This window comes from Esox lucius, chromosome 1, assembly GCF_011004845.1.
Source record: "Esox lucius isolate fEsoLuc1 chromosome 1, fEsoLuc1.pri, whole genome shotgun sequence".
NCBI lineage: Eukaryota > Metazoa > Chordata > Actinopteri > Esociformes > Esocidae > Esox > Esox lucius.
In genome coordinates this window covers 32,362,121-32,389,458 of record NC_047569.1, presented here as the reverse complement: position 1 = coordinate 32,389,458, position 27,338 = coordinate 32,362,121, and the positions used below count along the sequence as shown (strand labels likewise).

The window sequence follows — 27,338 nt, the reverse complement described above, 5'->3', positions numbered from 1 at the left end:
AACAGTGCGATTATCATAGAGCTCATACAGTATATGTAATTCTATGGCAATAATGGCAGGAAATGGTGGAAGGGACCAAGAAGTGACTGTACTACCGAAACGATGGCAAGGGGAGGATGACGAGGCAAAACTCTTTTTCTGAGTGGGGAGGTGGCAGTGGGTGAAGAGGGGAGGACAGAGGAAGAAGGTGAGGAGAGGACTGGAGGCCAGCTGGAGGGAAGATACAGGAGTTGGTGTCTTCAGAGACATTTATACAGACAGAATGCTCAGCACTGACCTAGCATTCACTGTGCCTTGAGTACAGCCCCTCCCTCTGAGAAGGTAAAATGCTGCATCAAGCCTCGCCTCCCAGAGATTTTAGTATGCGACCTTAGACATCCCAGCAAGAACTCGGCGAGAGAGCCGCTCTGCTCCATCCCTCCCTCCCTCCCTCCCCACCCTCTTTTCCTCTCTCCTTTTCATCCTCTGCTCCTGTCCCTCTTTTACTCTATCAGACACACATACATACACACACGTTCCCTTTTTTGTACTAGCCAGGGACAGCTCAGAGCTCAGAATAAGGCCTGCGCGATAGGACGTGGCTGGAGGATAAGAAGGGCAGTGGTGGGTTTTTTCCTCCGATTTTTCTTTCATAGTTTGTATGTGTGTGGTCAGTTGTTGCCATTGCGGCTGTTTTATCCATTTGTTTCTGCCATGGACACCTTGATGTGGTGAGTGACCGGCCTGTTAGGAGTTTTGAGAAACGATGTATCTGTTCTAGTTATACTCATGTATTGTAAGTGTTTTGGGTGATGACGTGATGCATGTGTATGTTTGTAAGGATGACGAAGGAGTAATAATGACCTATTTAGAAAGTAGTTTGTCATTTCGTTTGTGTTTAACGACTGATGTTACTGTATGAGGAAGGATTTTTACCTGTACGTCCCAACACAGCTCTTGTCTCATAGACGTTCTCCAGTTTATGGGAGGTTTTGTCAGTGCTGGGCAAGCTACTTTGAAAATATAGTTTACAATGCTAGCAACTACGTCACCCTGAAATCTCAAAATGGAAGAACAGGTCCCTTCACCCATAGTGAATTTAAGCATTTATGTTTGTCTTTGGTGGGTCTTTTTTATGTTGTTGCTAACCTGCGGAACATTGAGAAAGACAACAAAGAATGTATTGACACTGTGATACAGCAGTTAACAGTGTCAGTCTGAGATGATTGGTCCAGGTTGCTGGTTTTGTTCTAGGCTGCAGTGAAATGTCAGTGACACATGCCTGTGTGTCCAACAGGAATTTTAACCCATCCATTTGCCACTGTGTTATTTGACAAGGCTATCACAGCTCTGCCTAGACCATTTCAGTCCTTTTCGAAGGAGGCTCGGACTTGTGGGTTTAGCTATTTGAAAACAAATTGCAGCTGCTAAAATGTCAATGTATTTGTAAAGAAAACTGAACCATGATTATAGTCTATCTAGGTCCAGAAGAACTTTCAGAGTAATAAGAGACTTCCATCCTTTAAGAGTAATCTGAGAAAGGAAAAAGTGGAGAAGAATGTTTGGATAAGCCTATTAAATCCAACAATGTATTGTGGCAGGGAAAACAAAACAATAAAAGAATAGTGCTTCTTATTTTTTTCCCTCAAACGAGTGGCTTGAAACTAACTTGGAAGGAAACAGTACTTTGCCCTGAGACCAAAAACCCCAAAAAATGATTTTCCTATTTGTAAAAACTACATTTGACATTCACCACTGGGCTTAGTTCTGCTGAGCTTGGGTAGGTATGTATTTTATAATCAGCAGTAAGCACATAACTATTGATATTAGAGTTTGATTTCAGATAAAAGGTCTATATCTGTTGATCAAGATTTCCAAGACATACATTTTTTTTAATGAAGGGAGCAGCAGAAAGTAAAAGAAAAACATAGGAGATGAGTTGTCCTTCGGGGTGAAGACATGACAGCAGTATGCCAGTATCAAACCGAAATATGTAGCAATCCTGTGATTAAAACACAATGACTTTGAGTTTTTGTGTGTCAGAATTGTTTGCTGGTTGAGGAAATCAAACAGCTCAAAGGTTATGTTCATTGTATTTTCTCTTTCAGAGAGTTAGCCTGTGGCTTCCACTGCAATGCCTTGAGAAGGAAGACTAAACTGACTGTGCTTTCATGAGATATTGATTCATTCAGAGCTGATATTCCTTACTGCCCAGGGGGCAAATGGCTGAGACAACAGAATTGCCGGCGCTGGTCATCGGCTGCAGCATTTCTCACCTACACATTTTGTATTGGTGTTGATACCCTGGAGCTCCTCGAGGAACCATTACTAGTCAATGTACCTGGGTTAAGTTGAGTGGTTCCTGGAGGAATGTTTATGGTATCAACGTATTTATAAGTTCCTAGATTGGAGTGGTAATAGGGGCATGACTTTCACATGTGCATAATATTCCTCACCCATTTTATGTTGTACTGTCCTCAAATGCTAAGGCTGAACACCGAGGGCCTAAAGTTACGAAGACTGGTAACTAGTTTAAAATCAGATGACCAGCAAACTGAGTTTAACAAACAGGTTTAACTTACCAGCAAGTAGAAGCAAAAACACAGAACTGTTTTGGCACTGGGGCCAGAGTTAAAGAGCCTAGTATGGTTACACAACCTCCACTACAAATTGTTAACAGATACAAAGTGCTCGTTTTGGAAAGGATATTTAAATGTTCTTCGTTGTGCCAAGCAAAGCTTAGACAGAAAATGCTAGCCAACAGTGGCGGAGCTTAGCTTCCGATCCCATTGGTGCGAGCTAGTCATATTCTACAAGTCAGAGATTCAGCTAAAGACCCGGCAAGATGAGACGAGAAGTATGTTGACACAGATTGGTCAATCCTAAAAATGTATTATGAAATCATTGAACAAATGCAGATGTTTATCACGTCAATGTAAACATAAGTATTCTCTTAACTAAATATTATGTGTCAAAACAACAAGATTCTTATTTTTATTCCACTTGAAATATTTCTTTTCAGTGACAAGACCGACATTCTTGGGGGCCCCTCTGATTAGCAACCATGGGTCCCGTATGTGCACTTGGCAACATTAAAAGCTACGAAGTACTATTGATTTCGTAATCACCACCATAAGAACGAATGTTCAATCATGAATTGTTTCGCATTCACATTCATGTTCTGATTGGTCAATTATCTTCTTTGACATGTCAAATAGTGCTATTTCACTTGTGTGTTTGACAACAGAGACCCAGACAGAATTCCTTAACAATTCCAAATTAGCTGAATATCCCAGAATTCCTTAACAATTCCAAATTAGCTGAATATCCCAGAATTCCTTAACAATTCCATATTTGCTGAATATCCCAGAATTCCTTAACAATTCCATATTTGCTGAATATCCCAGAATTCCTTAACAATTCCATATTTTCTGAATATCCCTCTGTTGGTGAGTTGCATGACACTCTGCACTGACCTGTTGACATTCCTGTCATCTTTAGATCACTGGTCCTATTTAATGAGCACACTGACTGAGACCAAGATACCAGCCCCGCATTTTAAACATTTCTCTCCCCCAGCCAAGTTCTCTCTTCCTTCATAGTCAGGCACCAGCAGAAAGGCTGACCCTCCACTTTTACTTAAGTTGAGGGAGCCAGAGTGAGACATGTAGAGCAAAAGAGGCAGAATCTGCAGCCTTAGCTGCTGTTTAATTCAGTTTCACTCCCCAGCAAGATTAGTCTACTGAGGATGATGTTGCAATAAACACTGCAGTACCATACAGCATAATGAGCAGACATTACCACCTCCAAAACTGAAACTTAACCTGTCATTATTCATAATCGGCACTCATTAGGAGGTTGTTAAATCACAGGGCCATTTTTGGAACTAATTTGACACAAAAAGGAATAAACATTACAAACAAGAAGTGAATTTGCTCTAATAAAATACACAACAACATTGCTACTGCAGTTCATTTTATTTCAAAACACAATAATGATTACAGGTTCTTCTTAAGAGACACAGTGCAGTGCATGCCTTTTTGGTGTTCTGTGCCTGGTTAGAGCCATGCGTCGCAGTGGAACACTGCAGTAAAGCATGCATGAACACACACAGATAGGAAGACACATGACACTGGGTCCTTCACTAACCTAGGTAGCTATCCCAGCATTCCCTCTAGCCTAGTTGTCAACATGAATGCCATGGAAAATGGAGGTCATGGTTTTTTCAATAGGTTACCAATATTATTTTCTAGAACATCTGCTTCTCTGTCCTCATCTGTCCTCAAACCACCCTCAGTAGGGTTATGATTGTGAAAAATACAATACAATCTACATTTTACATATTTTATCATTCTTAAGGTACCTTCTTTACTTTGGGAAGTTTGAATGATAGTTATAATCTCATATCTGTAACAACAAGCTCCCCATACAATACAATAATTCTTACCATGTATCTAACCGATGTCTAAGACACGCTACTGATTTACACCACGGTCACAAAATTGCACATTCAAGGACTGAAGAATGCACAACCTCCAGGGTTAAATCAGCACTGACCTCGCACTGTTTGATTAGTGATGTTTCAGAGGTGAGCTCCCAAACTCAAAGACAACTCACCAAAGATCAAGAAATGATGGCTACCACTTGATTAACACTGAGAACAACCATGAAGTCACAACACAAATTAACATGATTATGTGGAACAAAATTAAGGAATATCAAAACACAATACTCAAGTAAATCTAAATTACAACAAATCTGATTAGACAAAAGCTTTGGCAGTGAATGGCATAACGGCAGTCTATGCATGTAGATGAATGAATGCAGATACTGTTCCCAGCTGAGGTAGGACACCCCTGAACACAGGATCAGCGTGACCACTAAATCTCTTTAAACCAAACTAGACAAATCTGAGCAACCCAGGCATATTCTGCCTTTGAACACAGTCATAAACTATAATCACTCCCATAGGCAATTCACTCCCCAACATGGTGTTGGGAAATACAAAGCTCAGACTTTTAGACAGAAAGCTTAAAATGAAGACAACATGTGACAAAGATTGACTATTTAAATACCTTATATAATCCTATACATTTAAGGATGTGATATTGCTCAGCGACAGTTTATCTGTACTTCTGGAGAATTGGGGCTTAATTTAAAGGCCGACATGGGCAGAAAATAATTAGGACTTTTGGCCAATCAGTATAGCCGATCAATCCACCATCATACTGTATTAACATGTTTCTTACAGAGCTCTACAGCTTCAGTCCAAAACAGACCTGTGAAATTAACGTATACAAATACTGAAGGAGTAATAGCAGAGCCTGTGTTCCTTTACTCTGGATGCTACATGCATATCTCGTTAATGGGAGTAGTTTATTGACATAATTGATGAGCCACCTGTTCTTTATTGTCAAATTAAAAAAGAGGCATTTGAAAGTTTTTATGCCCCAAGTTGGCTTTTACTCAATACCTCATTGCATTCGATATGTGGTTGCTCTTCTTCCCATGATAAGATTAAATAAACTGGTCTTGGGTACCGTATAAAAACTGACAACTTTTACAAGAGGACCCTCTTGTTAGCACAGGATGAACATTGTAAATTAAGCTACTTCTGAAACATTGCAAGTGTGAATAGAAAACGTGTATTTAACTGAATAGCTATTTTAAAAGTAGTTTGTAAAGTAAACTTATTAAAAACAATAATACTAGTAACAATTAGCTAAATATATGTAACATCCAAAGAACAACCATTACCTCAGACAAAAGAGGTCCCATACATTCAAACATTTTTAGTTTAAGACAGTGAGGACCACACACCTAAAGAGTGGCAGGAATTGAAGCACTCCTTAAGAGGACTGCTTGGAACGTTTTGGTTAAAACCTAGTTGGTTAAAAAATAATTGTAACTATCATACTTTCTTGTGTTTTATCCCTGAAAGTGCTCAGCTGCATGAGATGTACGGCTCTTGTGTGTATCACGTGTCATCTGTGGGTCTGTGTACTCAGTCAGGTCAGAGATTCTGGTGCTGTGTAATGGTGACTATAGATAGACTACTGGGATACACTGGTGACTGGGCACTTTGTACCACATCGATCATTACAACATCACAGAGTGATGTATAGATATTTGGGCCTCAAGGTATTATTATTAATGCCATTAATAGTAATAGTGATGTTTGTTATCTCGATGTATAAGTGAACCGTTCATGTTAAAATATATAATCTTGGAGTCAAGCAAGGGTTCAGAAGAGACTGATATCCTTAATCTATCAGTTCGGGGAACTTATCTGCATTTGAAGAAAGGGATGCTTGCTTGAACCAAAGTCAAATACATTTTACCCATCCACACACACACACCAAAACACACACACACAAGCTAATACCCTGTACATAAAAAGCAGGACACACAAATCCATCAACACCGTTCTCACACAGAAAGGTTGTCATTTGGACACACACACAAGCTGTCAGACGGCCCAGCCATTTACACCGTAATGTGATGAAGGAAGAAAGAGAGAAATATAAGAAATAATCATGATTTGGAAGTAAAACCTTTAGCTATTCAGTTGTATGGTCGAAAACCGCAATTTTAATACTATACACAGACAGAGGGTGAGAGAATTAGAAAGACAGTTTTTGTGATAATAATTCAATAACATGACTGTTTATGCAAAAATAGTGCAATGATTTATCAACTTTGTCAGACCTCACATAATATGCAGGGACTTTTTTCCAGAAATCATGCAATCCTGGAAGGTCTGGAGAGAGACACAAAAAATGAAAGAGATGGATGGGGCATAATGGAGAGGGAGAGAGAGAGAGAGAGAGACTCAAAGATTCAAGAGAGTGTTTCAGATATTTTCTGAAGAGAGAAGGGCAGGAAAGGTTGCATGCAGAGCAGGAGCCTTCCTAGTAATCAGGGCCAAACCATCCATTCACTCTAGTTCATGCCTCTCTAAGAAGACGAATTAGAAGCGAGAACTAAGTGTTTGTAGGCTTCCATCAATGTTCTCCACCTTTTGCGGCTTCCCGTCAGAGAAGATACGAGATAAGATGGCCAACTGAACAGAGGCAGGGTTTCGTGGTTGGCATGTCTGGTGGCAGGGACCTCCCATAACGGTATCTTGTTGGATGGTACAAGAGGAGGGATTGGGCTTCGGTGAGACAGACGACAGACAGAGATTCAAGCAGGGTCACTGTACATCTTCAGGTAGGAATGCTTTTCTGGAAAAAAGGGGGAAGGGAAAAAGAGGACAAATATATCCATATGTGAGCTCAGAGATACCATATATAAAATCCAGTGGTCTTCCCCCCAGTAGGAATAATTTTAAAATGATTTATATACAGTATATATAAATTGATATATATAGTGCCCTTGGAAAGTATTCAGACCCCTTCTCCACCCATTCTGTTTTATAGACTTAAAGTTACAGTAGGTTGGATATTTTAATTGAAAATAAAATGTTTTAGATAAACATGGTGTCTATATGGCCATGTGAGAGATGGTTAGTATGACAGACAGCTCCCCCGTCCCTGGAATCCCACAGTGAAAATGTTCCTCGGGTAGTAACAATGCAGCCCATTCTGTTCCAGCCAATCGCCTTAGGCGAGGCGGGGTCTGGCACCATTTGTGAACGCGCAAACGGTCTGGAGGTAGCATACGTCCGCTATAAGGATCAAAGAATAAATTATTCAGACTGAAGCTACAATGGCAGCTTGAAATGACAACAAAATGCCAGCATACACATCGAAAACTGCGAAGCATACAAATATTTCAGAGAGTAGCGCTATTTGTAAAAAAGAGCTGGATAAAGCAAAGGGGGAAAAAAAAAGAAACATTGGTTCAGCAATGGCAATGGTATTAAAAGGGATCAGGTTTTACTCAGATTTTGCACTTTTTCTTCTGGACAGGTAGACTGATTCACTTAAATTATTATACAAATTGTTTAGCTTCGTAATTGTTTAGCCAACTATTGGTAGCTCCCAGTGGTGCTAAGCTAACGCTAGATTGGCTAATTACATGGAGGACATGGAGTTAACGCTTTCTTTCTGGCAAAAATATTTAGTGCATTAGTATACAGGATGTTTAGCTTAATATCACATTACACTAGCCAACTGCTCCCAGTGGACGCAGCTAGGCTATCTATCGTAAGGGAATTCAAAAGGATTAATAGATTTTTCACTGAATTTTTGTTGTTCCATTGCATTTAGCTGGATCTATGTTGATTCATTTTCGGTTTGCTGTGTCTAGAAATTGCATCAGATCACCTGCATGTGTGTTCTTGTGATTAGGAAAGAGGGGGGGGGGGTAGGTGGCACTGTTTCTCACATTTTAATTTCATTTTCATCTACTTATATCACCCGAATAATGACAATGGGGCAAAAAATATATATATTTGTGCCAATTCAGTAACATTTTTGAAACAGAATTATCTCATGCATGTACATATTCTGGCATTTTATTCAATACTTTGTAGAAGCACCTTGGACAGGAGTGGCTTCGGTCTGTGAATGTCCTTGAGAGGCCCAACCAAAGCCTGGACTTGAACCAGATTGAACATCTGTGAACAATCCATTTTACTCAGGATCTTGGTCACCTCCCTTCTTGCCAGCTCTAGGAATAGTCCTGGTTAATCTTCAAGCAAATGGGTGTGTCCAAACTTTTGGATCATTAGAAAACCCGTAAAAGGCTTAAAGGGATTATTAGAAACCCCTTTTGCAACTACTGTACATTAGCACTGCTGATTAAAGAAGCAATAAAACTGGCCTTCTTTAGACAAGTTGGGTATCTGGAGCATCAGCAAGTATGGGTTCGATTACAGGCTCCAAATGGCCAGAAACAAAATTTTCTTCTGAAACTCTGTGAAATGAAGGCTATTCCATGCAAGAAATTGACAAGAAACTGAAGATCTCATACAATATTGTGTATTACTCCCTCCGCAGAACAGTTCAAACTCTCTCTAACCAGAAGAGAAAGAGGAGTGGGAGGCCCTGGTGCACACCTGAGCAAGAGGACAAATACATTTGAGTCTCTAGTTTGAGAAACTATCCTCAACTGGCAGATTCATTAAATAGTACACGCAAAACACCAGTCTCAATGTAATCAGTGAATGAGCGATTCAGGCCTTAGCTCAGATTGGCCAATTAAATAAAAAATTAAGATAGCCAAAAGAACACAAACACTGGACAGAGGAAGATTGGAAAAAAGTATTATGGACAGACAAAAAGTTTGAGATGTTCGGATCACAAAGAACAACATTTATTAGACAAAATCCAAATGAAAAGATGCTGGAGGAGTGCTTGATGCCATTTGTTAAGCATGGTGGAGACAATGGGATGGGGTATGGGATTGCTTTGGAGGTGGAAAAGTGGGAGACTTCTTAAAGAAGGAAGGCTATCGCTCCATTTTGCAACACCATACCATACCCTGGGGACGGTGCTTGATTGGAACTGATTTCCTCCTACAACAGGACAATGACCCAAAGCATTGTTACAAACTACGCAAGAACCATTTAGGGAAGAAGCTGTCAGCTTGTATTCTGTCTATAATGGAGTGGCCAGCACAGTCATCGGATCTCAACCCTATTAAGCTGTTGTGGTAGCAGCTTGACGGTTTGGTATGTAACATGTGTCCATAAAGCCAATCCAACTTGTGGGAGGTGCTTCAGGAAGCATGGGGTGAAATGTCTTCAGATTACCTCAACAAATTGACAACTAGATTGCCAAAGGTCTGCCAGGCTGTAATTGTTGTAGATTGAACATTCTTTGCAATAGTTTGAAGGGCACAATTATTGTTTCAACAAAAAATCCTTATTTTTAACCTTGTCAATGACTACTGTATATTTCCTATTAATTTTGCTATGTTTTCTATTCAAACTAATTTCATGTATGTTTTCATGGAAAACAAGAAACATTTTAAGTGACACAGAACTTTTGAATGGTAGTGTATGTATATGAGATATTTCAGTTTTAATAAATTGGCAGAAATGTATAAAACTGTGTTTTTGCTTTGGTCATTATGAGGTTTCATTTATATATATATATATATATATATATATATATATATATATATATATATATTGTTGTTGTAAACACTTGTATGTATATATATATATATACACACACACACAAATGAAACCTCATATATACATACATATATATATATACCGGGTAGTGTAAATATTATTAATGTTGATAATTATTAAAAAGTTACTTTAGTATGTTGATGCACATGTTATATTTATCATGTTTAATTTCACATTCACACACCCCTAATGAAGTTACAAAATACCTTGTTTTACTCTAGGGTATGATACCAATTCAACAGAAAAGATAAATAGGAGGCATTTTTACTGTAATGGATGGCACAAAACAATATCGACATCTTCAAGCAAAACCCAAACTAATTAACGTTTGCACACTAAAAAGTTCCTCCAGGTACCTGCTGCTACATTGGGCCATTACAATTTCCCCTGTGAACCCCTCAATTAAGAATACATATCCTTGGAATACGGCTTTAGACTCCAACGCCAAAAATGAAAAAAGGCAAACAAAGACAATTTTATTCATTATTTAACATTCCATGGTGGCATCTACAGCCATATGTCATGGCAGTTAATCCCATAGAAATTAATGGCAAAATTCAGTACACATGCGAATGTCTCATCCTCATTAATCCATCAGAAGACTGATTTCTGCAGGATTTTGCTGTGTTTGTATCTGCGATTAGGATGGAGCCCCATGCATTCTGAAACAGTATGGATCTCATCGAAGGCCTGGCCGAGAGATCATCAGGTCAAATATACTGTCACAAGAAGGTGAAAGGAAAACCAGAGCAGATGATAGGATAGGATTGACTATACAGACAATTCTTGTCTCCAGTCCTTTATGACACCTAATACATGATAGGGCACCACAAAAGGTTTTCGTCTGTAGTCCTATCACATTAGTAGTATTGCCATTGTCTTGCTCATCTGTGAAACTCATCCCTCAACCCATATGTCTTGTAGGTTGTGGAAATTAAAGTCAAACAGTCAGTAATTTACGATAACACTGTACTCTCTTGTTTATTTTTGTGCTTGGGTTGAATTGCTAGATATTAAATTGGTACATTACTAAATCATTTGCATTTATGGTGGCCATATTCGGCTAAAATGATGTGCAAGCAGATTGCGGCCAGTGACTTAGCGGCTTAGCCAACTTGATGTAGTTAGCTCTTATAGTCAGCTACTAGGTATTTGTATTTCATGGACCAGCGTGCTTGATTTAATTTGTATTGAAAATATATAGCCACAAAAGTAAGAATAACTGTTGTCAGGAATTATTTTGTGGATTAGGCCTACAAGTGCAGCAGCTAGAAGCAGGGAAAAAACTAAAAGGAAAAATATAACATTAGAGATCCCAGCAGAACAAGAAGCACAGCTGCTTCAATAAAACAGAAATTACAACTCATACTAATGAGTATTACAGTACCAAGCTAGCGTTTGGTGGAAATATTCAGAATTGTGTTTTTTCATTGTGTTTTTTCATAGGCTGGTTAATCTATTGAACTAATAATCAACAAATTTAAGCTAACTTCCATGCATTGTCAATATTTGGAAATATAGCTTTATTAGCACAAACCTTGTTTGCTATATGTAAAATAATGCAACTTAGTGTTTTTCACTAACAAAAGAGATACAGTTGCCATTTTGATAGATAAATTGGTTTTAGCTTAGCTCAATTTGGACTGGTCTGAGGCAGAACCTAGGCAATATTTTCAAATGCTTTAAAAGCAGGTTGTGACTCCACTACCTTCATGCAATCCCATTACCCTTTGCAAGATACAAGACAAGACAGAACAGCAGCAGAATGAGGAATTGTTGTCCGATGTGAGACAATATGGTCAAACAAGAAATGAGGACAGGCTACTGTCAGAACAGAACAACACAGTTTAGAAACACAGAGATAGTTTAAAAGTTTAAAAGTTTAAATAAACACGGTTGTGAGAGAAGGACAAATGGCAAGGCTTGTGAAAAAAAGGATGAAGGCCATAAGCAATCACCCCATGTTGTCTAACTAGGGCCACATGACCAGTACGACACACCAACCACAGATTGTTACCAGTGTGAGGGTGGGAGAAGTTCGGGCTCCAATGGATCTTGGGCCTCCGGGACCAAGCAGTCGGGTTATAGCTGCCTGACACATTTGCACGTACATGCACAAATTCGTATGCACGTACATGCACGTATCCACAGGAACACACATACACACAAAAGGAGGGGGCAAGAGGGGAAAGGGCAATTTGTCAGCGCATGTAAACATCTTAGGGTGAGGAACGCTATCTAACATCATGTTGTAAAATAGTTTAAATTCCTTTCCTGATGCTGTGTTCATTTATAAATATTGTGACTAGCTAGGTATCAATGACGGCCTACACCACTAAAATGTAAGGATCATTTAAGTTGATTTTCAGTTAGTCTTCAAGTGGATGACAGTTGACAAGAGAAGGGGGGGGGGGGGGTGGTAATTGCAACAGCTTGTTGCTGTGGATAACAGTTTGTTGTTAGTGTACTCACCTGGTGAAATAACAGTGGAAAAAGAGGTTAACAACAGTTAATGGAGAGAGAAATGATCCTGACCGGCATTGTTTCCAGACTAGGACATGTCTCACACCTCTCTCAAGGTTTCCCCAGTAACGACATTAGAACACATTATGAGATCGTCTCAGGTTGTCTGTCTCAACATAGAAATGGGCATGACATCTGCTTTTGCCCATAATTCACTGTTTTTGTGCTACTGACAAGTAACAGGTTTACATTGTCCATAAAAATCCACACATGTTTTTGTATAATGCCTGGCAGAAATATTGGCCCTAGGTAAACATGAACAAAAAGGCTGTGGCCATTCATTTATTGGTGTCTGTCAGATTGACCTTACACTCAGAAAGCTGTCACCAAACCACAAACATAAGGACTGGAGTTTGCTAAATATCATTGGGACTTGAAAACAGATTGAAAACAGGTTCTAAAATTGTGCTTTCTGGAAAAATCTGATGTGCTTTTGGCATAAAAAGAGCCACGGTCATGCTGAAAATTCACTAATATCATATGAAGTATGGTGTTGGATCTGTGGTGTGGTGGGACTGTTTAACTTCCAAAGGCCCTGGGAACCTTTTTAGGATCTATGGCAACATTGACACCATCAAGTACCAGCAGGTTTTAGGCAAAAACCTGTTTACATCTGCTAGCAGGCTAAAACTGTGTCATCATTGGATCTTCCAACCGTACAACGATGCAACACAGACCTCCAAATCCACACAAAAATGGTTCATTGGCCACAGAATTAAGCATTTGCAATGAAGGATCGGAAAAGTTTATTTTCACTCCATTCAAGATTAGTTTAATGTGGTATTCTGATTGTAAGATCAAGCAGATAACCAGTGATAACGACATTTAAATATTTACCTAGGGTGCCAATCCTTCTGGAAAGCACTGTATGTATATGGATGTATACCGATGAGCCAAAACATTATGACCACTCACAGGTGAAGTGAATAACGTTGATCATCTCCTAACAAGGGCACATGTCAAGGTCTGGGTAGATTAGACGGAAGTGAATGCAGGAGTCAATGTGTTGGATGCAGGAGAAAAAGGCAAGAGAAAAGACCTGAGCGACTTTGACAAGGGCCAAATTTTTATGGCCAGACAACTGGGTCTGAACGTCTCTGAAACGACAAGGCATATGTGGTGCACCCGGTCAGAAGTGGTGAGTACCTATCGACAGTGGTCCGAGTAGGGACAAACCACAACGGCGACGGGTGTTGGGCGCCCAAGGCTCATCGGTGTGTGAGGGCTGCGTAGCCACAGACTGGTCAGAATGCCCCTGATGACCCCTGGTCACCATCGAAAGTGCTTACAATTGAACTGGACCTTGGAGCAGTGGAAGAATGTCGTCTGGTCTGAAGAGTCCCGTTTGGCACTAGGATGCACTTTGGGAAGACGACAAGCTGGTGGAGGGAATGTGATGCTCTGGGCATTGCTCTGCATGGGTCCAGACTTTCACGTGAACATTAATTTGACATGTGCCACCTACCTAAACATTGTTACAGACCAGCTATACCCCTTCATGGCAATGACATTCTCTGATGGCAGTGGACTTTCAGCAGGATAATATGCCCTGCGACACTGCACACAATGTTAGGAAATGGTTTGAGGAACATGACGAACAGTTCAAGGTGTTGCCCTGGCCTCCAAATTCCCCAGATCTCGATTGAGCGTCTGTGGGATGTGATGGAGCAACAAATCCAATCCACGGCGGCTTCACCTCGAAAACGTACAGGACTTGAAGGATCTGCTGCTAATATCTTGGTGCCATTAACCACAGGAAAACTTCAGGGGTCTTGCAGAGTTAATGCCTCAGCGAGTTTGCACTGTTTTGGCGGCACGCAGAGGACCAACTGCATAATTATGCAGGTGGTCATGTTTTGGCTCATCAGTGTAAAAATATATACATAAGACAGAACTTGCTGGTCATCACCATTTGAGTTGAGCTTTGAGTTTCACAGTCTGAGTTACAGACTAATCAATCTGGGGTCGAACAAAGACCAAACAGTTGGACCTACAAATTCCCTTTCAAAGCAAGAATTAGCAAGAACAGTTTTTAAGTTTAAGCAAAATACTAAAAGTTCAAATATAATACAGGTTTACATAAAATAGAAATGTATTAAAAATGATAGAGAAAGAAGGACAAGCAGCAAAGAGAAACAGAAGGATGATAAAGTAACAGGACACTGTTTTCGGAAGGCATAGCCCTGAGACTTATGGGAGTACTATAGAAAAAAGAGCTTTAAATGAACACTTAGATCAGGATAAGTGAGGGCAGAAAGTCAAAACAAGAGATTCTCACTTTGTTCCGTCCTCGGTGCCCCCCTCAGGGTCCAGTTTACCCTCCTCCTCTATCTTCTGCTCATCAGAAATGAGCTCTTGTTTCTTGTGGTGCCGAACACACTTCACCACCACCATGGACAGGATGAGCAGTGCCAGCGCCCCTCCCACAGATGCCCCAATCGCCACTGCTATGGTTGAGTCCCGCGGGGGAGGCACTGTGAAGGCAGAAGGGACAGAAAGAGGGCTTATGGCAACGCCCCCAGTAACTCACTTGGTAAGTCCGTGGCACTAACAATGCCAGAGTTGTGGCTTCAATTCCCTCAGAGGGGGCCCAGTATTTAAAAAAAACATGCAAACGTGTGTCCTCTCTAGTGTCTGGTAAGTTAGCTCCGTGATTTAAATGCAGCGCTGAAATGGCTGTTATGTTTGTGTTGGTGAGTGTACGCCCCTGAAACCCGACATCTGCGTGTATTTGCGTATCTTTCATACCAGTGTTTGTGATAGCAATGCTGAGGTGAGCAGGTTTGGCGTACTAATCAATAACATGAAAGCTTTACAGGGTTGAGTTATCGCCTGGCCAAAATAAGGTTGGAAAGCACACACCGGCCAGACGGGAGACTGAATAATGGAGGGAATGATGTGGGAATGGACTGGTAAACGAATGACATGCACAAAACACCTTAAATGGCATGCTGGCCACGGATCGGAAGGCCAGAATATTTAGTACAATATAACTTGTGATTCACTTCCTTGGGGTAAGGCAGAGCCCAATGAAGTAGGCCCTCTCACTGGCCATACCATGCCCCTTTTAGTCATACCACCTCGTCAGCCCTTCCCTTCACTATCTCTCCTTGCCCTTACGTTCAGTGACGACAAACAGTTTGGTTTCTCCGTGCCCCAGGATACGGTCAGGTGGGTTGCGGACGTAGCAGTGGTAGATGCCTTCGTCTGACAGCTGGACATCAGAGAGGGTGATGGACAAGTCGTTCTTGTCCAGGTTGCCCACAAACTGCACACGATCACCAAACTGCTCTGTTCGCAAGGGCACCATCCCCTTCTTATAGGTCATAAACTGGAGAAGAACGGGGTGGAAGACAGAATAGGTAGAGGATTAGCAGAAAGGAAACACAGTCAAAGAAAAGAAGCCTTTTATAACTAGCTGATCTGAGCAAATACAGGTAGAGAGAGGGACAGAATGTTGACACAGGACAGGTTAAGGACAATGCAACAGAAAACAAAATCACTCGTACAATGGGGAGAGAGAGAGGAAAAGCTCTGACTGTACACGTGACCCCATCAAACAAGCAACCCTTATTTTGTTACTTTTCTTTTCAAAGGGACCTTGCACAACAATCAAATCAAAATGTTCCGTAAACAATATCAGTTTTAAGCAGATGGCTTACTTTAAATATTTTAAATACTATGTTTTATATACAGAGGATGAGTACTTACAGAGCAATATGAGAATAAAACAAGAGACAGAACACAGCAAAAGAAAGCGATCGAACAAAAGACCAAAATGGAACAACGTCAACATAGAAACTCAGCAAGTGGCTTTACACAGCTAATACACTACAGTGTTTGTTTACACAGCTAATATACTGCAGTGTTTGTTTACACAGCTAATACACTACAGTGTTTGTTTACACAGCTAATACACTGCAGTGTTTGTTTACACAGCTAATACACTACAGTGTTTGTTTACACAGCTAATACACTGCAGTGTTTGTTTACACAGCTAATACACTACAGTGTTTGTTCACACAGCTGATACACCACAGTGTTTGTTCACACAGCTGATACACTACAGTGTTTGTTCACACAGCTGATACAGTGTTTGTTTACACAGCTGATACAGTTGTTTGTTTACACAGCTGATACAGTACAGTGTTTGTTCACACAGCTCAATGTATTTTAGACAGGTCTTTAGTTGATGTGTGAATGTGTGCAGTGGTGCAGTGATTTGTGTCCAAAGACAGTGTGTTCCAGCTTTCAGAAAAAGCTGTCTGAATGCTGCCATGATATTTCTGTTTTAGAAAAACACATAGTTGGGAGAGACCAACCATGTAGAATCTTTAAAACATGTTCAGTATGTTACAAGATTTTCCCAGCCAGATCTCATGCTTTCTGAGGATGTTGCAGTGATGCCATTAGAGTCCATTTCTAGACAGACTTGATGGGTTTTGTCAGAACCTGAACCATGATAGTTTGTTTCTAGACAGACTTTACAGGTATTGTTTTAACCTGTGCCATTAGAGCCTGTTTCTAGACAGACTTTACAGGTTTTGTTAGAACCTGCACCATTAGAACCCGTTTCTATACAGACTTAGCAGGTTTTGTTAGAACCTGCGCCAAATCAGGTCAGGGGACCTGTCATGGTTACTGCTCAGGTAGTCCTGTCTACCTCTACAGCTGAGGGATGTCCTAAAATGGGTTCCACGCGTGGCATTACATTGACACAAGACAAGGTAGGGCAAAGGACAGAGTTTGGGCTCTCACCATCTCCTCAGTCGCATTGAAGTTCTCCTGGTAGGTCCAGTTCATGGCAAACTTGTTGACATCCATTTTATAGCAGGAGGTGAATGTGCACTGGAAACTCACCACGGTGCCATTCAAGACAGTGATCTGGCTATGGTACAGGACATCCATACTAGATGCAGGCAAAGCTGGGGGGAGGGGGGGGGGGGGGTTGACGGTTAAATAAAGACAGGCTGTATCTAGTACTGTACTCATTCACTAGGGAGATCCTTCTGATTAAACAAATACAAACAGCCTTGAAGTCGACAGATTTTACCAAACAGATTCGGTGGCTATAGAAAATCTACACCTCATGAACATTTAATAGTGTATTTGAAATTCATAGTGTCGATATCCATACTCTCAAATAAGGGTTTTCCCACTCACCTACACTATATATATCACACTTTTAAGGGGATTGTGTTACTAGTATTTGTATTACTGTTGGAAAATCAAACCATATTTTAAAAATACAAAATGTAAATATTGTAACTGAATAGGTCTCCACTACTATTGTAAAAAGAATAAAGAATTCATTTAGGTACGTATAAGAAGTCACCGTCGAAATCACACACCAATTAAACCAGCCTCCACCTGTGTAACATAGAGATTCACATGATTTCAGGATCAAATCTGCAGTTTCTCTGTGTTCCCCCTGTGAATTCCAAAGCAAGCTCTCAAGGAGGAGCACCCAAAATTACAAAGCAGCGGGAATTTAAATATAAGTGTTCTTCGGTAACAGAGTCCTGGCCTAAATCCAATCAAAACTATTTATGGTATGACTAAAACTGCTATTAATTGATTCTCCCCAAGAACTTGACAACGACCTATCCCTGCAAACTCACAAAGGCAAGGGGATGAATGAATTACCAGAACGCAATACTGCTTTTGCAATAGTGATATGGATACCATCACCACAACCTGGAAGGCATTGCGCAGTACAGTACTGTGTTAACATCTCAGTATGCAAGCAGTGACTCACTCCTGGCCTGGCTACTCAACTAAATGTGGCTATTGACACACCTAGTATAACAGTCTCTCTGCAGTGCTCTGAACTCTAACGACGGGTCTGCATCCCAACAGATGATTGACACCCAGGGGGTTGAAGCAGTGGCATCATACGACGGTCTTCATTGCGATGAGGGCTTGCACATTAGCATTGCCTAAAGCTCCGGAAACAGAGTTGGACCGAATCTCCTGAGTGATGGCTGGATCTGTATGCTGACCAGTGAACAATATAAAGCATAAGTATGAGTTTAACATGTGCACGCTGTGTGTGTGTGTGTCCTGGGTGTCTTGGCGGGGTGTGTGCTTATTCGTCTGAGTGCGGCTGTTGGAGACTGCGAGCACGCGCGGGACTGCCGGGTAGGATGGGGGTGTCTACTCAGCTCTGCACCATTCCCTCCCTCTGCAGAGCGCTGTGTTTCTGGGCCAGTTTCCACTGCAGTCGCTGTTCAGCGGCCCGGGCCTCTGCCGCAGCACCCAGACCCCCTACTCACACCCACACTTCACTCCTGCCTCTTCCTCACTCACTCGTTCTTTCTACCAAAAGATGTTGTTCACCCTCCTCCCCCCTCTCTCCCTTTTCACTTTACATGTCATTCTCTAGCTGGTTTCCCACATTCATCTCTCTCTCTCTGTCTCTCTCTCTCTCTGTCTCTCTCTCTCTGTCTCTCTCTCTCTCTGTCTCTCTCTCTCTCTGTCTCTCTGCCCCCCCCCCCTGTGTTTTTGCACTTTAATGGTGGAGTGGTGTTATCCCCCCTCCCCTCTCTAGGTGTCTTCTGGAGGCACTGCAGTACAGCACCTGTTCAGACGGGAGGGGGAAGGAGGGACATCCCATAATATAAACATGACCCGCCCCACCCCATAGGCACATGCTGTACGTCACACACAGAGCACAAACACACACACACACACAGAGAGCGTGCGCACACACACAAAGAGCACGTGTATTTGCAGACTCAGCAGTCATCCATGCAGGCTGGTGCTCACTGGTGCTATGTCAATGTCCTTCTAGCCTATACCTCCCCTTGTATACTCACGATGGGTATGTACAGTTCATCTTTACGGAAACGGTTAGGAGGGGGGACCATCAAACCTTTTAATATCCACACCCAATCAGCTAATCCATTCCATGCTTACTCATCTGCCATGTCTTAATTGAACTTCACATTCACCAGGGTAACGGGAGTGGAATTTCCTGTGGAGATTCCTGCACAACTGACCTGACTAGGATCTGACTCTAAGGTAGGTTAAAGTTGGAGTCCAAAGAAAGTCTTTCACATAAGAGGCTCGGCTGGGAATTCAACATCATATCAGCAGGGGTACTATAATTATACATTTAACAGTGTTCTCTAGATATAGCCCGTTTGGCCCTTTCTTCTGGCAAGACCTCCAATAAATAGTTGGCACGTAGTTGTATTTTTTTGCAACTTGATGACCACAAGGTTCAACATCTGCAATTCTGTGCTCCTTGGATAATGTTCTATCTTTTGAATCATTCTGCTAACTGTGCTTGGGGGCATAAGACAATAAGAAGAAACTTATATTAGTTTTGGATCATAAGAATACATAAGAGTGCCAATAACTGTGACACATGTTTTTGATAAATACAGTATATATATATATAAAAAAAGGATTTGGACTCACTAATTATTGAGTTCAGATGTTTCAGCAACATTCATTGCTCACAGGTGTATAAAGTCCAGCACGTAGCCATGAAATCTCAATAGACAAATAGTGGAAGCACAATGGGTCGTACTGAAGATCTCAATTACTTTGAAACTGGCACTGTCATAGAATGCCAACTTTGCCACAAGTCAGTTGGTGGAATTTCTGCCCAACTAGATTTGCCCCAGTCAACTGTAAGTGCTATAATTGTGAATTGGAAGTATCTACAGTAGGAGCAACAACAGACCAGCCACGAAGTGGTCGACCATGGACACTCACAGGGCGGGGCTGCTGTGTGCTGAAGCGTCACTCATCTGTTGCATCACTCACCACAGAGTTCCAAACGGCCACTGGAAGCAACATCAGCAAATGAACTGTGCACAAAATGGGTTTCCATGGCCGAGCAGCTGTGTGCAAGCCTCACATCAACATGTGCAATGCCAAGCATCGGCTGGAGTGGTGTAAAGCACACTGCCACTTGACTCTGGAGCAGTGCAAAAGTGTTCTCTGGACAGATGAATCATGCTTCACTATCTGACAGTCGGATGGATAAATCCTATAGTAAAGTGCCTATAGTAAAGTTTTCTGGTGGAGGGAAATTGGTCTGGGGCTGTATTTCAGGGTTTGGGCTAGGCCCCTTAGTTCCAATGTAGGGTCAATCTCAATGCTACAGAATACAAATACTTTTTAGGCAGTCGGGTGCTTCCAACTTTGTGCCAACAGTTTGGGGAAGACCTGTTCCTGCTCCAGCACGCGGCGCCCATAAAGACATGATTCGACGAGGTTGGTGTGGAGGAACTCGAGCGGCTTGCACAGAACCTCGACCTAAACCTCAATGAACACCTTTGGGATGAACAGGAACAGCGACTTTACGAGCCAGGCCATCTCGTCCAACATGAGTGCCTGACCTCACAAATGCTATTTTGGCTGAATGGGCACAAATTCCCACTGAAACACTCCAACATATTGTGGAAAGCTTGCTCCATTCTCATGCCTATGGTTCTGTAATGGGATGTACAACAAGCTTGTATGGGTGTGTTGGTCAGGTGACCACATACGTTTGGTCATATAGCGCATATTTATTCATAGATTAAGAGTGTGTTTTTTTCTTTCAGCAATTAAAGGTAGGGTTGTTTTTATATTCTGACTGTAAAACAAATCTGATGAACAGCAATGAACTTTCTTTAATTAATCTTTACCAGGGAAGCTAATAAAGATGCATTCATTTGACATTTTGCCAGAGGAAATCTGTATCAAATGTCTAAGAAATAAAACATGTAAACAAAACAATACTAACTAAGAAGACTATTGGCAAGTATTTAATGATAATAATAACATAAATAAAAAAATAAAAAATTAAAATAATAATACAGTTACATAATTATGAACTGGCCCAAACTTTTACAAATGTGTACACTAATAAATATAGTAATATATGTGAAACAATAGAGTACAATGCTTTCAAACTGATATTTTTGTATACATGTTAACAGGAGTTATAGGGGATGTTCTGAATTTGTTTGCACCCTTGTTAGCTGAATTACTGCAAACAGAAACCACCCATTAATTTCGGCTTCACTTTCATTTTTGGTCGACCAACTTACAAAAGGTGTAAAAACTATATTTTAGGATATTTAAAACATATTTAAAAAAAAAAGCAATTTAGATGGAACAATGGTGATGCCCTGCTCTACTCAGTGCTTGTCCTTTTTTTAACAGACATTGAGATGACCGTTAAGAATTTTTCCAGCAAGGAAATGAGGGACTTCTTTGCTGCCGTTTGCCACTGCTCATTCAAGAAGAGGCAGTCACGTCTTAGTAAAGCAAAGATAAGTCGCCGAGCCTTCCAATGACCAATAGCATTTCTGCATTTTAGAATGCTGAGCTCCACAGGACATACAGTAATCAGGATGCCATCCTAGCTATTGACCAAGGTCTTCACACACATGTATTGAACTATAACACTATAGCCTTCTGACAGACATAATCCTATCCTATCATACAATATGAAATGGAAGTAAGCCAAATGGCCCTGCATTGCAATGCACCACTTCTGCTATTACACAGCGAAACACTGCACTGTCTCCCTCCCTCCCTTCGTCCTCCTCCTCCGTCGGCACACCCCATACCTCCCTGCTCTCCTCCGTCAGCTCCTTTCTCCGAAGGCTCAAGGTCATCGTAAAGGAGAAGGCAACGGCAAGGTACTCTGCAGCGCCGAGGAAATACATTCTTTCAGATTGTTATAGGATTACTGTTTGGGAAGACCACCTTAGAGAGCCCGCTTAAACACATGGTCGCAACCGCACACACACGCAGACACACGTATGCATTTGCACAGGCAGAGACAGCTCTCCATCAGATGTCATTTTCACTTTTAACCCAGGCACTCTGGTATAAAACGTTACTGTATGTGTGCGTAACACATGTGTACACACACGTTTGTCTTACTGTCGTTGTGAGGACCTGAACCTAAAATCCATATTCCATTTTGCCTAGCCCTAAAACTAACCGTAAATCTAAACTGAACCTCAATAACCTAACTTATATGCTGAAACTCAACCTAGGCTTAATGCCTAACCCTAAACGGTAATGAATAAATTCAAATGTATCCCCAGTTTTTCCCTAAACCCAAACCTTAAGTTGAAAACCTAATTGACCCTAGTGGGAAACTGCCTAAAAACTTTAAATCCTTTTTATTCCCAAAACATTTATTCATTTTCTCAGACCAATGCCTGTTTCTTACTTTCACAAATTAATTCTCTAACAACCGGAAATATCAGTTCTACCCTGGACCAAGCCTGTTTTCACATTCTCATCTCCATGTCCCCTGCTCTAGCAGTGGCACAGACATCACCTCGCCCCTATGTTGTCTCCATGCGTCACCCTGCAGGTGGATGGTTCAGGCCCAGCAGGCAGGGTTAGACACAGAGGGCATATGCTGACTGATTGATGGATTGATCTAAGGGGTTGATGGACAGGTTGTCTAATAGATCTTGACCCCACTGGCCTTCCAAGTCCATCTAGTGATCAATAGCTTTGACTAAAGTTGATTGCAAATGCCTTTAGCCTTATGTGTGTATGTGTGTGTGTGTGTGTGTGAGAGAGAGAAAGAGAATGTGTGTGTGTGTGTGTGTGTGGCTGTGGGCACTGGCTCATCAAACGTATTGCCTATTGATTTTAGGAAGTGAGTATAACATCAATAGGGAGGCCAATTTAAATAATCCTGTTAGATTTGGCTTAGTAGAGGCTACAGTTTTCAAGAGCAATCCACTCACTTCTAGTCTAAGAGTTGAACCAGAAATAATGTGGTATTATGTTGATCACTATAAGAATCTGATCAAGTCAATGTAGGTTATCTTCTTAAAAACACAATCAGCTTTCTGTTTTTCACTCCTTTAACCTGCATATCTTGTCAGTGTCTCCAATCAGTACCTTCATTGAAATCATCAGTAGATTTTGCCACCCCAAAGATGTCAAATATGTGAAATGATGTCCTCTCGTCCATAAATGGTTGGTAAACTTTACATTAAAGCACTAAACAATTCCTTCTACGAAAGCCGCTACTCCTACCACTTTTTCATCCCATTCAAAAAGAGCAGTTTCTTTACGGTACCACCCTGAGAATGAAAACTAGTGATCTCTCATATGAAACCAATACAGCCCGCTCCGCGCTAATCTGCTGCATAGCCACAGAACCCAACAATAGACTGTGTTTTGGGCTATAGACTGGATGTGGAATAGACTGCGCCCTAGTGGTTTAAATAAGACAGTGCATGGATGGACCCAATACCGAATGATGAAAGAATTTACAGCTCGGTCAGGGTGAAACAGAGCATTTTTAATATGAATATTTTGAAATATGAGCCTAATGATCACCAACATTTATATACCAAACTAGGATAACATGTTAGCATGTCCCATTGTGTGTGGATAGCATATGATAGCTGTTCCCTATACTCCCTGCAAACAGCACTATTAATGAATAAAAAGAGCGCTCTCGTACCAACTACACTTCAAAAACGGACAAAAACGTTTTTGAATTTAATGTTACGAAGACAAATCATTCAGAAACCCCATGAGTTGTACTTTTTTCAAAACTTTTTTTTTTAATTACCTTCATAATAACAGGTGCCTCAGGTTGTAATAACTGACAATACTACAACTTAACAGGACAATATTAACCTGGATTGGTCATCTCCTTTTTTTGCAAATAAAAAAAAAAAGAAGAAAAGTGTCTTCTAAAATTTTATTGACCAGTTGCAAGTGGTAAAGAACAAGGCAAAGAACATAAAATAGCCAGTTATTGCATCATGCAAGGAGATCACTTGTTGGTGGCATCTGATGTGTCGGTTTCACAGAGAGTGACCCAATGCTGATAATCTCTGCAATATATATTGATGAGGTCTAAATGTGGTCTAAATAGGACATGTACTCATAATTCCAACCTCTGATCACAGCAAAAATGGGACTGGCCGCCCCTCAGAGTCCATCTCCTCTCTAGGCTTCTTCCTAGGTTCTGATTTTCTATAGCGAGTTGTTCCTAGCCACTGTACTTCTGAATCGTATTGCTTGTTCATTGAGGTTTGGAAATCTGTATATTCAGTTTGTAACACTGCTGACATTAAAATGCCTTTATACAAACATTTTAACGTTTACAGAGGCCATAAAACAACATTGTTTTTTGCAATTATTATTACTATTATGCATAGTTGATATGGCCTCATGATTATGTGGGTCCTAAAGCAATCGTTTTAAGTAGTCGGTTCAATTACTACATCAAGCTTGTGACTGTAACCACGTATTATATTTGCTGTTTTTTTGTGATGTTTCAGATTATTTTGTGCAAAATAGAACCGTTTTTTTTATTATTATATTCGGAGTGAATATGGACTGGAGTAACAGGGAGGTGGAACATGGTTTATGGTGGCCAAAAAAACGTAATTATGTTGTTTGCGGCACAAGTTTTTCAGTTTTCCCAATGCATGCCATATTGTGTGTATAACACTGTCTCCCTCTGGTGTAAAAGTCTACGAGTTGCAGCAGTGATATAAATAGGTAGACCTACTTCTGGGCACAAAATGAATTGGCACAGATTCATATGATTACCAAATTAAGCACAGAAAATATGTTACATATAGTACACTATTACTAGCATGAAATAACATGTTTTGTGTGTGTGTATTACATTAGTTTGTATCAAATAAAATGTATTGTAAGTATAGCGTTGGTCATTGGTTGTTGTTTGGATGATTGTGATTTTACTTCATAATAATTATTTCAAATCCAACTGGAGTACAGAGTCAAAAGGTCAATAACGTACATTGTTCCAGAACTTCAAAAGGACACTGTACATGACTGCTATAAAATTGTGAATACTGAACTGACAAAAGTCACCTCATCAGACTGAATCACAGCATAACAGAGTCATGCGGTACTGGCACTTATTAAAACAATTGGTTGCACATTTGTAAACTTATATCAGAAATGTTGTGCATAGATAATGTGACAAAATATATATGTAGGCCTACATGCGCGTAAAGTCTCAGGCCACCGCACTGGCCTAATTGTTAATGCACTGGCCTAATTGTTAATAGCGTAAATTCACAGCTGTGAATTTACGCAATTCTCAACTATATAGCCAGCTCCTGTTATAATACCGTGCTGAACCTAATACAGGGCTCTACTGTCCATCGCTACATGACAGTTCTTTTTTTATATAATGTCGAGGCAATGTAAATAAACGGAAATATTCAGAGATCCGCATATCCGCCCAGATGCGCAAGGCCAGTCAAAGGGCAGCAGACCGCGGCGCAGCTATTGGCCTATTAAACAAACCGTAAATTCAGAGACCCATTGCTATCGACCAGAAAACGTTCATTTCAGGACTACACAGCCCGTTTGAAAATAGTCAAGCAATTAAGATTCGCTGTTACTGTGCAGATCCTAATACTATTGTGTATTGTATTGAAGTTCATTGATGAATATGGCCGTGCGTCGATCAGCGTCATCAGCAGTGTAATACTGGACCTGCTTTGATACTCACTCAAGCCTACATTCTCAAAACGATCTAGGTAGATTTAGCGGGCGTAATAAACGCCCATACTGTTTTAGTTTATCCTCAATATAGGTCAGGCGTCCAGAAGCTGAATACTTCACGCTGTAATTCAGTTATCTTCATAAAAAAAACACATGAAGTCGTTCTGACAACTGTGTTGCTTTCTACGGATGTATATATTTCGAATAACTGCTCATGTTGGGGCTTATCTGATGAATTGTTCATTTTCCAGTGAAGATTAATTACGTACTTTGATGTATAGGCCTCCAGTGATGAAACAACATTCCTGAAATATCTGTTTCTTTAATTGTATACACTCACACTAAGATATAAGGCAAGAACACACACACACAAACACGCACAGCTCGAGGAGACGTAGTGCACATTCTTGATCTTCGATAGTAAAATTGCAGGCTGTATAAAGTCTCGCCAAACATCGATCGATCCGCTGTTCCATTAATTGACGCTCGGTTTCTAGCCACTTACCCATAGTGTAAATCACCAATGCAACGATGCTCCAGTTAGCTATACTCGACGTCTTATTCCCCTCTTGAAATGTAAAAGGCATTGTATTCCCTTGTAGTAAAACGTTATTTTCTATAATACAAATACAAATATCGTAAAATCTTGCGTTTTGCTTAAGAAATCTTAAAATATGTGTTGTTATTTCAGTGCTATGATACGGCTGGGAGTGACAGTACCTCTGAAATGGTTGATTCTATGTTTCTGGTACCTACACCCTGCTTGAAAAGTGAGTTACATCGAAACTCTTTAGGCTTGCAAAAAACGTTCTCGCGTCATTTTTTGATTAAAAAGAGATGGATAATTGCATGAAATTCTTCCATTTTAGCAATAACCTTATGTACCTAAATTTTTAGCTTGCGTGTCTCACATTTCATTGTACATCGCACCGCGTTAGGACATATAGTTTTAATTCAATAACAAGAGTTGAAAAAATACTTAATTGTCATTATTCCTTTATGCCTGAGACTCCATCATGTAAGTGACTTTGGTTCCGTGCAACCGGAATGTGAACTGTTAGTTTCAATTTGATTGATGGAAATGTATACATTCATAAATGAAAGTCGATCTGCATAACAGCATCTGCTAAATCACTACAAATGTGACTAAAATCTGAAAATAAACTTTAAAAGCCATTTTTAGCCTGAATACACAAAGTTTGCGTTTTGTGCTGGACAGGAAAACTCCTACTATTGCAGAATGGTCAAAATTCATAATTTACAAGTA

General features: G+C 40.6%; 1 protein-coding gene and 1 long non-coding RNA gene across 5 annotated transcripts; one reads left to right on the top strand and one right to left on the bottom strand.

Moving 5' to 3' along the window:
- Nucleotides 1–515: 515 nt before the first annotated feature.
- Nucleotides 516–25,175, top strand: LOC109615966. Of its 3 annotated transcripts, XR_004575204.1 has the most exons (4): nucleotides 516–710; nucleotides 18,449–18,613; nucleotides 19,546–19,612; nucleotides 21,755–25,175. It is a non-coding gene; the product is annotated as an uncharacterized LOC109615966 (long non-coding RNA). The 3 variants fall into 3 exon arrangements; XR_002196975.2 differs by having other exon boundaries at nucleotides 18,449–19,612; XR_002196976.2 differs by lacking the exon at nucleotides 21,755–25,175 and adding an exon at nucleotides 20,759–21,340 and having other exon boundaries at nucleotides 18,449–19,612.
- On the bottom strand, nucleotides 3,942–26,803 carry scn2b (sodium channel, voltage-gated, type II, beta). 2 transcript variants are annotated; one of them, XR_001198232.3, is made up of 6 exons: nucleotides 26,577–26,803; nucleotides 17,348–17,514; nucleotides 15,710–15,920; nucleotides 14,868–15,063; nucleotides 12,084–12,158; nucleotides 3,942–7,205 (listed from the first exon to the last, which is right to left on the bottom strand). XR_001198232.3 is itself a non-coding variant. In XM_010873392.4 (5 exons), the coding sequence occupies exons 1-5, from the start codon at nucleotides 26,656–26,658 to the stop codon at nucleotides 7,175–7,177; spliced, it is 687 nt and encodes a 228-aa protein (XP_010871694.2). In that variant the 5' UTR covers nucleotides 26,659–26,803; the 3' UTR covers nucleotides 3,942–7,174. The 2 variants fall into 2 exon arrangements, 1 of the variants encoding a protein (XP_010871694.2); XM_010873392.4 differs by lacking the exon at nucleotides 12,084–12,158.
- Between the last annotated feature and the right edge of the window lie 535 nt (nucleotides 26,804–27,338).

Excerpts from the sequence above, each read along its gene's own strand:
- scn2b (XM_010873392.4), bottom strand. The coding sequence starts at position 26,658 with ATGCCTTTTACATTTCAAGAGGGGAATAAGACGTCGAGTATAGCTAAC. Across the intron at positions 15,921-17,347 it reads TCAATGCGACTGAGGAGATG|TTTATGACCTATAAGAAGGG; the intron begins GTGAGAGCCCAA and ends GTTCTTCTCCAG. Across the intron at positions 15,064-15,709 it reads ACTGTTTGTCGTCACTGAAC|TGCCTCCCCCGCGGGACTCA; the intron begins GTAAGGGCAAGG and ends CTGCCTTCACAG.